Raw genomic sequence first — 12,748 nt, forward strand, 5'->3', positions numbered from 1 at the left:
AGGCCAATGCTTCCAAGTTTCTTGCAATGGAAACTCTACCATTCCTCTATGGATGAAATCCATCAAAATGCACTTTCTTAGATTCCATTTGACAAAAAGTAATTTGGAGGGCAAATAAATCTATTTTATTTCATGCTTTTGCATTGTGTTTGATTATAAGGTAATTAATAGCTATATATTAGTAATAGAAATAAATTTTTATTAGGCCAATGTAATGAAATTTTGGATTAATATGTTATGTGTATTTTATTTCTTAGGTTTCATATGGTATAGCATTCGCGTTGCTTTTTTTTTTTTTTCAAATCGCAATCATGATTTTTATTTGATCACAATTTTTTAGTTGCTTTCAAAAAAAATTTGTATAAGGGAACTATTTTCTACAATAACTTTAAAAAAAAATACTTTCTCTACAATAATTTTACAAAGCAGCAAGAAAAATTTCATGAACAAATCCTTAATCTTCTAACTTGGCAATTAATACAAGGAAGCATTATGAATTTGGATTGGATAACATTACCTATCAAAGTATATTTTGGATTTTTTTTCCCTTAATTCTCAATGCATTCTATGTTAAGACTTGGAACACCCCCACTTTGATTTATTTTGGTGATTTAAGGCTTGTTCACAAAACATAAACTATCAATTTGGAAGAATAAATTGCATTGGTCAATAAAGAAGGATAATGAGGGGGTGGGATTCATAATCTACATGCTTATCTATTGATATTATTGATTGTTCAAGCTTGCCTAATTCAAGGGCTAATCAGGGACAAATTATTGCATTCGGTCACCGGACGCGGAGAGAGGTCCGGATATTAATAAAATATTATTTTAAATAAAATGCGTCAAAAGCGCAGGTAAAGCGCATGTAAAGCGCAGGTCAAAGCGCATGTAAAGCATAGTCAAAGCTCAACTAAAGCGTAAGTCAAAAGCGCAGGTGACGTGGCAAATTTTTATTGGATGTCCGAACCTATTCTCCGCGTCCGGTGACCGGATGCAATAATTTGCCCTAATCGGGTCTAGCTGAGTACATATGATATTGTTCAAGCTCGATTATTTTTTATTTTTTCTTATTGAGGTCAAGCCAAATTTGGACAAATTTAATATTTGAAATCTTGTTCAAATTTATTTATTAATTTCTGACAAACATTGAATCGTAATTGAGTTTTGATCGAGCATAATTAACAATTATATATTTGTTCATAATGTTTAAACATGTAATTTCACTACTAGATGTAATTGGATTTATAGATCTTAATCAAAATTAGTATAATTCAGTAGTCATTAGTTAAGTTATTTAGTGAAGTTCAAATATTAAAAAAAAGGAAAAAAAAAATTATTTATATATCTAACTATTTATTTGTTGTGTTCAATATAGTTATATATTTAATAAAACAAATTATTTTTAAATGCACAATATATGTAATATTTGATACAATAACATTTAATAAGTGATAAAAAATTAACTCTGATTGTAAAACATAGTTTTATACTCCAAATCTTTTTTATTTTTTGAAAAATAGCGAGAAAGAAGTAATAAATCAATAACAAAATAAAAATATAATTGAAGTTTGAAAAGTAAATCAATGAGAAAGTTATCCGACCCACCATTGCTTAGCTTGGTTGGTGAGTGAGTACGGTTGAGAAACTCCAACCTTTGCTCGATTCCCCTCGAACGACAGTGTCTTTTAAGTGGGGCTCAATCAAGTGCGGGCTAGTGTATGGGATGGGTGCCTCTTCTAGATCAGGCGAGTATTAGTCATGCCGCCAAGCACCCTTTCGGAGATATCAACGGGTGAATTCCGTTCAAAAAAAAAAAATAGTACTCATCACAAAATTTATTATTTTATTTCATTCAATATTTACAGGACAGGGTCTTTATAAATATTTACAGAACAAAACCATTAGACAGAAGCTAAGCAGAAGACTGATCCTGTAGGGCTTCAAATATATCACTGCGAGTAACCATACCTGCCATGATCAATTACCATACTTAGCCTTATTTAATTAACCAACTAACATAATGATTAAAAACTAATCACACTTAAGCTGCTAATTAAGATTGGTGGAAGTCTCACCTATAACTTGCTTTTGCTGGTTCAGAATGGGAATCCTGTGGATCTTCATCCTTAGCATTAGAGCCGCAGCGTCTACAAAATAATAAATTTATAACTAATCATAAGATGATACATTTAATTAACATCTAAGTAATGTGCGCATCTGTAATTAAGAAGCTCTTATTGTATACCCTTCACTGTCTTCTCAGGCGTCAGTGTGATCGCCGGCGACGACATTATATCAGCCACCTTGGAGTTCACCTGATTTCATAGAGGCAGAAAATGTCAAGACAGCTAAAATATCTCACCAAAAGCTCAGGGTATAAATTGAAGACTTACACATGTATTAAAATTTAAAAACATTCACATTTTTAAAAAATATTCTGTGAGGACCGGATGGTCCGGAGATCAATCAAAACGTGTCACATCACCTGGTACCGAACCAAAAACGTATTATGATCCGTTCAGATTGATCTCCGGACACAGTCCAAAGTTCGCACAAAATAATTTTTCCTAGTCAATAATCTCTCCATCGCCCCTTCTGCCAAAGAGCTCATGATGTAGATCTTGGCTTCCCCAATTGATGCCTTCTCTCTAAGAGCTACACTAGTAGCTCTTGTGCAATTTACTCGATTCTTTGTTGTTGAGAGTAACTCCAATCGAACACCGTTCGCCGGTTTGCAGCTCCAGCGAGTGTCCACTCGATGAAAATGGAATAAATTTTTGAGTTTTATATTGGCTATGAACAGTGCGATATCAATATTGACGTCACACTATTCATCCGAACAACAATCAAACACCATTTTTTCTATTGTCACTCTACAAAGATGAGAAATAATATATACATAATATTTATTTTTTATTTATTTATTTTGATGTCGAATGTTATATGAGTACTTATTAAAAAAAATCATGTCGACTATAGATGCGATGAGCGTTGATGACCTCATGGTTTGCTTTGGCTAAGTCAGTCTTGCAGACGACTCCGAGACACCGTCGCTCATCGTCGACCACCGGAAGTCCCGACACGAATTCAAAATGGTCGGCGATCTCTCCCAAGCTCTGCTCTGCTCTCGCTGCCCTTACAGTCGTCGACATCACTTCTCGAAGCAGGGTCTTCGATCCCACATGCTGAAGATAAAAGTTTGTTAACAAGAAAAATTTTGGTCATATTCAAGAAGTTTATTTCAAATCATCTGAAAATTTTTGAAAAATTTCAACCCACTTAACAAAGAAACTAAAAAAAAAAAGGATTTATGGAATCTAAGGAAAGCTAATCAATTAGAACCTTTTTAGCTGGTGGTTGGGAACGGATGTAATCGAGGAGGTCGTCGTAGCTGAGCAGGGAGAAGTTCGGAGCCCACTCGCCGGAAATTATGGCTTCCGGGTTCTCATCAAGCTCCGGCCTGAGATCGCCGGCAGAGGGGAAGAAGACCTTGAGGGAAGAGCGTCGGCCGGCAGTAATTGTACCGTGGCGGTGGTGAAAGCGGAGGGCGGCGGCGGGGGAAGAGAGAGAAGCGAACAGAGAAGTGGAATGGGCCATGGAGGTTGTACCGGGAATTCAGAATAGCGAGGCCTTGCCGATTAAATAATTGGATCGTCAAGAAGAGTGGGCCCTACTGCATGAAATGATTGGATAGATTTTAATTTTTAATTTAAATATTTTTTATTTTTACCCAAAAAAATATATTTTTTATTAAATAAATCAATTAATTTTATTTCGGTTCAATTCAATTAATTGGAGCAGAATTGAAATAGATAAGATCGAGCTGATCTGAAAGAGACAAGCACTTCAATTTCTAAAAAAAAAATAGAGTAAAATAAATAACATAAAAAGATATTTAAAATATTTTCTTATGATAGAATGATTGTTAAATAAATATAAATAATTTTTTTTTTGTTAGAAGTAAAATGAATGCAATATAAAATTTTACGATGGTGAGAACAGTCGCAGTGACCAACGGTGAGCGTCGAGATAAGGGGAGGTGGGCAGCTACCGATGTCGATGACCAATAACTGATGATGAGGTGGCATGTGGTGTCGGACGACAACAACAATAGTAGTAGAAGTAGTAGTAGAGAGTTTATTCAAATTTGAGTCTTGAGGGCTTTATTGAGGGGATTTTTGTGTTGGTTTGATTAAATTTCACTCAAGTGAAATATGTTGAGTAACTCTCAGAAGAAAGATTGAAAGTTAAAGACTTATATGTAACGTAAAATTTTTTTGGTGATTTTTCTCTCTCAACTATTTATTTATTTATTGGATATTCATATATCATTGAGACGAAAAAACTCTTTCACTTTATCCTCACAAAATACCCAATAGTCGACAACAATAATATTGATAGGCATTGGCTGAAAAGTGAAAATTATCTAAAACCAAAAACTGAGTGGTTTGATTTTGATTGATTTGAATTTAATTTGTTTTTAATTTATTAGTTTTTTCTTGTAAATTGATTGATTTGATTTGTTTTGAATTTTTTGAAAAAAAAAAATATTTTTTGAAATAACATGAATGTAGTGTAATGCCTAATGATTATAGTGACTTTTGTTTAGTGGACGACAGCTGTGGCTGACGACTGTGGGGGTACTGGTTGGTGGTAGGTGGCATCCAACTACAACATCTTGTAGCAATGTTGGGTGGCTATCGATGGTTGGGCAACTTGGAGGTTGTGGCTACCGATGATAATGGAGCCACCTTTGATTTTGATCGACTGAGTTTATAATAGATAAAAAATGAACTATCAAGTAAATTTGTAATTCACAAACATTTTATTATGCAATTCTTTTTCATCAAGCCAAACACCAAATTTTCTCAAACTCTTATAATTATTATATTTTATACTCACTTTTTATGAAACCAGCGAGCATTTACATGAAAAATAGAAGAAGTAAAAATATAAAATATCGAGAAATCATTGTATTCATTTCATTTTATATTCATCACAGCCATTTAGTTACAATACTGTCTTAAATAACAAAGAGATAATATTTGTTATCATGTGATGAAGAAACTTGGCTTGAATGGCTGAGATGAGGAGAATGGTTATGCTTGGATGGCTGTGATTTATGTAGTATAAGAGGTGGATTAGCTTGTGAGATATTTTGGCTATTTGGTCAAGTTTGGTTGTTACCTAATACCTACCATCATGGTAACAATCAATTCTTGGATTGTTAGCTTCTCCCTTTTTATGGGGGATGTGATTAGTTGGAAGATAGGGGGATTCTTCTAAGGTGAGTAGAAGAGTGAGGCTTAATTACGAGTAGTTAATTTGAAGGTGAGGATAAGATTTAAGGAGTTTAGATAGTAAGCCACAATTCCTATAATCTGCCTACAATGGAAACTAAATCTTCTTCCTAAGATTTGTTCCTCTACAAAACCCCAAATCAAGCAAACTTATATTTAATTTGTAGTTGAGAATATATCCTTTAATTATAGAGAGTTTGGTGAGGATTGCAAAAGATATGTTGGACCCATTGTGCTCCAGAAGTAGATAGGTCAATTTTGTCAAGAATTGGCCGGAGCTGGGGATTAGTTGTGGATTTCTATAGATCTCACGGAATTTAGAAATTCCAATTGCAATGGCTCAAGGACATTCACTAGTTCGGATTTAGAGGTTTTTATTTTTTTTAATGGAGTTTTAATATCTTTTGGTAGTTGTTTGGTTGACTGAAAACTATCTACAAACATTTTTTTTTTTTAACAAAACTAAATTTTATTAGAAAAAAAGTGAGATACAACACACAACCAAAGACCAAACAGGCCAGTAAAGAAAAAAGTACAGCCACAAGAACATAATTCTATAAAGGGTTAAAAGTCATCGGACTTAGACCGCCACCTGGTTGCCAGGCATGGGCCATCCAAGGAGTACAAAGCATCCAAAAAACTGACAACCAGCAAAAATGAAACCTCCACCAAGGTTGCCCAGCAAGCCCAGGCCATCCAAGGCGCATGCAGGATACCTGCTTCATCATTATCCGGACCCCAGATATGTGCCGCACTGAAAGTAATTCCAAATAGCCAACAAAGCCAAAACCAGTCAAAGAACAAAAGGAACCATCATTTCTTTTTGGCTTTACGACATCTAGACTTATCATTCATTTTAAGAAAACCATTGTATGTAATTAGAATAGCACCATAGCTAACTCATGCAACTCCTCCCCACCGTATAAATAATAACCTTCTTTAAGATCCAGCCAATCACATTGATCCAAAATGCTACCACCTGCAAGATGAGACAACAAGCAAGTACTAGATACAACAGTTAATGGAACATCCACCAAATGTCCCCTAACACCATCAAACTCCATCCCAAAACACACAACATCAGAAGAAACCAACCCCTTCGAAAAACAATCACCCCCTGACTCATTACCCGCAAGAGAGTCTTCCCCAGAATCAAACAGAGGAATCAAATCCTCATTAATGTCATCCATAGGAACATGAATGTCACTCGGACAACCAACCCGATTAATTAAACAATTTTGAAGTTCAACAGCCTCACCAGCCTTAGGATCAGGTGTCACAATCTCGTTACCCAACAAAGGAGAAATCGAAACCAACGCATCATTAGAATCCACCTTCTACTCTAAATCAATGGCCTCAATAGACACAACAATATTCAACTCAACAGCTAAATCCTACATACCAGAGTCCTCACAAATAATGCCAACAGGGTGCATAACCACAGAATCAGACAGAACCTCCGTAAGGCCAGGAAGCACATGAATAACTTCCCCACCCTCACCTTACATATTATTAGCTTTAATAGAAGGCGGAGGCAAAGCAGACGAGTCAAGGTCAAGATGCAAAATCCGACAAAAAGCCTTCGAATGACCCAAATAATAGCAATGCGTACAGTACTCAGAGAAATCTTCCAAAACTACAGACTGCACATATCCTATGTTATTTAGGCCAATCCAAATTTTATCATGATATTATTTGGTCACATCCAGTTAAACCAAAACACGAACAACAGTGAATGTGAACCAGAAGAAGTCACATTATCAATCTTTAAGGGCTTACCAAAAATGGAGCCTAAGCCATGAAGAATACGCAGAGTAAACAGATGGGGCCGAAGATTAGGAAAAGATAACCAAATAGGGATAACAGGTGATTCAACCTCAATGTCCAAAGTAGGAGTCCATTTAATCAATTTCATATAGCACTTATTCACAAAATAAGACCTATGAGCAAATATCCTATAGTAATCCAAATCGTTAAAGAATTTAATCAACACATTCCATTGGTTAAGAACGATAACAAAACAATCGCCATTAAGATTTAGGTTGAAGAAGAAATTCCTACTGGCATCAAGCTATGGCCTACGGTCAGGGAATTTTTGAACTAGAGCGAATTCAAAAGGAATAGCACGAGACAAGATTTCTGCTTTCGAATTCCACAAGGTCGGCATACCCCGATGAGACGACACTTTAAGGTTGGGAAAGGAGGCGGAAGAAGGAGACACACCAGATAATGCATCTTTAAAAGAAAGAGAGGAGGATTCAAAAAAAAAAAAAAAAACAGGATCCCAAAAATGGGGAGGCACCATAAAACCAAAACAGATCGCAAATAACAACGAAAATGAAAAAGAAGAGAAGAATGAACTTCCCTGAAGCACACGAGGAGCATCGCCCGTTGAAAGAGGCGGAGAAAGCGCCGGAAGGGGCAGCTAGGGCGAAGCCCTAGCACACCCCAGAGAGAACATGAGAAACCATTTTGTCAGTCAACTAAACTATCTACAAACTTGAAATAACAAATAAGAAATGCAACTAGGGCTAAATTGTTCTAAAAAAATTTGACTATAACAACCCTAAAGAAACTTAAGGTTGCAGAAATATACGATGTTTACAAAATATCTTGAGATTTTGGTGGGTTTTTTTTGTGTTTTTTAGGTTGATCAAATGCTTTCAAGAGTGGAACCAATCCAATAGTTCCAAAAAATACTTGCCAACTTTAACTATGAGGGAATCTATTTGGATTAAGAGGGATGGAATGGGATTTGAGATTTTTTAAAGATGGAATACCAAAATTAAAATTGAAATAGAAAGAAAGAAGATTAGAGTAAGGAAACATGTAGAAAAATAAAAACTTTACTCACCAAAGTAGAGGTCCAAGAGATCACCCTATATCCTTGAGTATGGCAGGCCACCAAGCCATTTAAAAATGCTCTTCAAAACATGTAACCAAAGCCTAAAGAAGTTATATACAGCCGAAACCATATGAAAAAACACATCCATTTATTTTAATTCAAAATAAAGAGGGAAAAATGAGAGGAGGAAGGGGCCATCTCCATACTTAGACCCACTAGCAACCACCCACAACCACCTCCTTCCATGCACACTAGCATGGCATGTCCTTACCTCCTTTTCCATGATTTGGACTTAACCTATTAAGCACTAACAAAATAAATTCCGCTTGCTTATCACTAGTAAAGCAAACTATAATATTATGTAGTCCACAAAACACTTAAAAAACACCATAACATGGAAATACAATACAAAATTATGTAAGCTTTCATTGTTTCTTCATGGATTGAGCTTTATGCAATCTTGGTCTAGTGAAAGAGCCACCTTTATGTGCTTATGTGCCCTTGCTTTAGTGATATGATAACATCCATGTGTTATAGCACCCTTAACATAAGGTAGTCGTTATTAAATAGATATTTTGTGATGTAGCTAGGGTGTTAAAGGACAAGGAACAAGAATTATCAGTGGTTAATTTTTGAACGGATGATAGATTATATATGCAGAATGTGGAACATGAAGAAGAGTGAGAATAAACTTATGACATAAGGTTTGGAGAAGATCATCACTATTGTGAGATGCGTAAATCTTGGTTCTTTCTAATTACAACTTGTTGGACATCGTAATAAGGTTTGACATTATCTGGCTACTGAGAATCGAAAATAATGTGGGATGAGACCTCTATATCAAGCAATTATAATAGCAACAACATTTGGAGTGGCTTCAGTGGTGGGATAAGAAAAGTTAGTGTGATGCCAACATATTTGAATAGTATAATCAAGCTTGTTGTAGATTTGACAAATAACTCCATTGTTATGAAAATGACATCCCATGAATTTGATATCTCAATTTCTGCTAATAGTTTTGTTCTTGGAAAAATCTTTTCCATGGAAGAATGAGCTCCTATGCCACAACCTTGAATGTTGGCAAGTGCAAGTAGAATATTTGAAGGATTTTGTATGAAGCATTTTCTAGGCATTAGGCAATTTCATGAGTTAAATTAGACCCACCGATGCTTAGCTCGGTTGGTGGGCGTATTCGGTTGGGAACCCCCCATCCCAAATTCGATTCCCTCGAGTGGCAGACAGCCCCTAAGTGGGGGCTCCAAGGCGCCAGCTATGAGTTTGTGACCTGAGTGGCCCATTAGGTCGGTCGGGGTTTACGGACCGTCAAGCGCGCTCGATGAAGTCGAGTGTGATAGCGGACAGTTCCTCGTCATAAAAAAAGAAGTTAAATTAGTCTCCTCACTGCACAAAAGTGAGGAGATATTTTGGAAACAGTTGTTGTGGAGCAGCTTTTGAGATATTTTGGTTATTTGGTAAAGTCTTGTTGTCATCGTCCAAATAATTCAAATAAAAAATATTAATCTTTATTTTATTGAATGGTATCAATCAAAATAATTTGATTAGAGTAACATAAAAAATAGGATAAATTTATTGGACTTTAAAAAAAAAAAAGACTTTTAATATAATTTATATTGACAGTAATAAATGATTTATTATTTTATTTATTTATTAAGGAGAAAGATTTTGAACATATATTTTCAATCATTCTCAATTTTAAAAAAATATTAAGATTATTAAATATAAATGTTATGCACATGTCATCTATTCATTGAACTTTGGAAAATTAGATACTGAAAAGCTTCCTTCATTTTAAATATTATGTTGTCTATATTTGCTTTTGAATTTTCTAAATACTATTATTTTGGCAACGTGGTATAAAATGATTGGCTGATCAAATTACTGGTGGGGTCAATAGCACGTGAGAGGATAAGATGAAACTGATCCAAGCCAAGCTAGGCCGACATCAGTGGGCCCTCCAAACTCATCAATAATGCAATAATTTAATGTTTTATTTGGGATAAAAATTGCTTTATAGTTTTTTTTTACTATAAATTTTTTTTAAGTGAAATTTTTTACTAAAAAATAGCTTCAAAAAAATAATAAAAAAATTATCCCAAAAAAAACTTAAATGAAAAAAATTGCATCATGATATTATTACATAAATTGTACTAAAATGTTCATGAAATGTAAAGATTTATTTGAAATTTTAAGAATATCAATAGTTTAAATATGTAAGAAAAATAAAATTTGTAAGACAAAATTGTCTTTTCATCTTCATGATATCTATCTTTGAACAAATATCATTTATATTATGCTCCTAAATAAATTTTGAATCAAATACTCTCAATAAAGTATAATCTCTTGAATTCATTGCCTATTCATAAATCCTTAGAAATTGATTCAAACTTGATTCAAATCACGATTGAACAAAAACTCAAAGTGGATCGAATTGAGAAAGCATGGGTGATATTGTGAGGGTTTCAAATTGGTAGCTGGCTTGAGAGTTGAGACAGTGAAAGTATGTCAAATTGACAGTATAGTTTCATCTTGCTCATCACAATTGAGCGAAGGGTTAGGAAGCAGTGAGAATTGGATCGTGCAAAGGGTGACATAGTGATTAGAACTTGACTCACAAGCAGACATATATTGAACAACATATGTGTAAACCAACACTCGACCTATGTTGATCACCACTAATTGTGAGCTTACCTCTCTTCTTTGTGTGACTCGTATGCATCGCACCTTCTCTGTCTCACACCTCTCCCACATATCTACTTCAAACCCTGATTTGAACGAGAGTTCAACACATATTCAAAATTTGAAATAAGCTTAAAGTATATTCCAACTTTTTTTTTTTTTTTTTTGAAGAAAAAAATTATATTCCAACTACTTGGAAGTAGCCTAAATTATAATCAATTTCAAAGGAGTGTCAATTTAAACGCGAAGTCTATGGGTATAAGATACTATTGCTCAATGATTAAAAAATATTAACTAGACAATTTGTGTAAGGAGCTTTTCCTCATCTTATTATTTTGTTGACAAATGTAAAAAGTGGGTCCCATTTGGCTGTCGACGAGAGACAGTTCTTCGGTCTTTATTGGACCACATGGAAAGTAGGACCCACCATGGGTTCTTGTCAGCTTAATGGGTCCCGCCGGGCTAAGCGGGCCAATGAATCATGAATAATAAGTCTGCCCAATAAAAAATTGGTTCGGATGCCCAAGACGGGCGTGCCATGGAATGTCGTTGCGATGTCGAACCTGAAGAGCAGAATTAACGAATGCAATAGGGGCGGTAATTTGATACAGCCCGTTATGGTTGCGATCACGAAGAAGTTGCCTATTGTCCTGAGAGTCCTTAATCATAAAATCATTAGCGTCAAAAAGGATTGAAATCTTATTATTGATTGTTAGTTTGGATATTGATAAGAGATTATGAGAGATAGAGGGAACGTGTAAAATATTGCGAAGATTTAGCTTACGAGCGGACTCCTGTAGAGGAAGAAGTCCATTTCCAGTGTGTTGGATAGGAATTGTACTGTCGTTTGCCACCGAAACCGAGTCGAGCCCATTGTAAGACGAAGTATTAGTCAGGTTGGAGAGATCTGGAGTCAAGTGGGAAGTGGCTCCGGAGTCAAGAATCCACTCCGTGTTGTTTGAAGAAGGTTGTGTCTGCGTGTAGTATGCTCTGGAATTCGTCGAGGTTAAGGGTACATATTGAAGATTGCATCTATGCCAACAATTTGGCGCAGTGTGACCAGTCTTGCCGCATATTTGGCATACCGGTCTTGGAGTGTTGGGTGGATTTCGAAGCTGAGATGTATTGTTGTTGGAATTGGAATGCCCGTTCTGGTTCTTTGTTTGTGATCTATTGAAGCGGCCACGGGTAGATTTGTTCCGAACAGACAGTAATGCCGTATTGTCGAACGGCTGGTTGAGATCTTTGGAGGTTTCTTGCTGAATATTTATCTCTTCGCTGACAAGAAGAGAGTAGAGAACGTCCAAAGAGATTGGATGCTGAGAAGTCCGAATTGCTGTCTTGAAGGGATTGTATAGTGTTGGAAGTCCGTTGAGCGTATAAAGGATGATATCTTCGGTGTCGAGCGTGGAACCAGCAGCTGCGATGTTGTCAACGAGGTTCTTGATTTGAGTTAAGTATTGTTGCATAGTCTTGTTTTTCATTTGAACCTGGTGGAGTTCGTTCTTGAGCTGGATCACCTTGGATCGATTTGTTGGTTGGAGTCATGTTTCAAGAATCGACCATATCTCATGGGCGGTGGATAAAGTAATCACATAGGGAAGAACGACAACAGAGATTGTAGACAAGATTGCAGAGACGAGATTCCGATCTATGAGCTTCCATAGACGGTGATCATTCGCGGCGGAGACGGGAGGGCACGGGTTTGTGCCGTTGAGGTGCCCGCTGAAACCATTGGCGGCGAAGTGTTGGTGAATTTGAAACCTCCATATGGAATAATTCTCGGTGGTCAGAAGAGTAGGAACAAGATTTTTCAGATTTGAGATGAGGAATTTTAATGGCGCTGGAACCACGAAATCTTCAAGCATGGTTGAGATTTGTGAGTCTTCTTGCACGGAGGCCGA

At 35.9% G+C, this 12,748-nt stretch overlaps 1 protein-coding gene across 1 annotated transcript; it reads right to left on the bottom strand.

Annotated features, from left to right (window-relative positions):
* Positions 1-1,819: 1,819 nt before the first annotated feature.
* Positions 1,820-3,624, bottom strand: LOC110111097. Its single transcript, XM_020842813.2, has 5 exons — positions 3,345-3,624; positions 3,002-3,187; positions 2,248-2,317; positions 2,078-2,149; positions 1,820-1,970 (listed from the first exon to the last, which is right to left on the bottom strand). Exons 1-5 carry the CDS (start codon positions 3,597-3,599, stop codon positions 1,915-1,917), a joined length of 639 nt encoding a protein of 212 aa, XP_020698472.1. The 5' UTR covers positions 3,600-3,624; the 3' UTR covers positions 1,820-1,914.
* Between the last annotated feature and the right edge of the window lie 9,124 nt (positions 3,625-12,748).

Source organism: Dendrobium catenatum, unplaced genomic scaffold (assembly GCF_001605985.2).
Source record: "Dendrobium catenatum unplaced genomic scaffold, ASM160598v2 fragScaff_scaffold_1427, whole genome shotgun sequence".
In the NCBI taxonomy this organism is placed as follows: domain Eukaryota; kingdom Viridiplantae; phylum Streptophyta; class Magnoliopsida; order Asparagales; family Orchidaceae; genus Dendrobium; species Dendrobium catenatum.

Excerpts from the sequence above, each read along its gene's own strand:
- LOC110111097 (XM_020842813.2), bottom strand. The coding sequence starts at position 3,599 with ATGGCCCATTCCACTTCTCTGTTCGCTTCTCTCTCTTCCCCCGCCGCC. Across the intron at positions 3,188-3,344 it reads CCCAACCACCAGCTAAAAAG|CATGTGGGATCGAAGACCCT; the intron begins GTTCTAATTGAT and ends TTTTATCTTCAG. Across the intron at positions 1,971-2,077 it reads CCAGCAAAAGCAAGTTATAG|GTATGGTTACTCGCAGTGAT; the intron begins GTGAGACTTCCA and ends TGATCATGGCAG.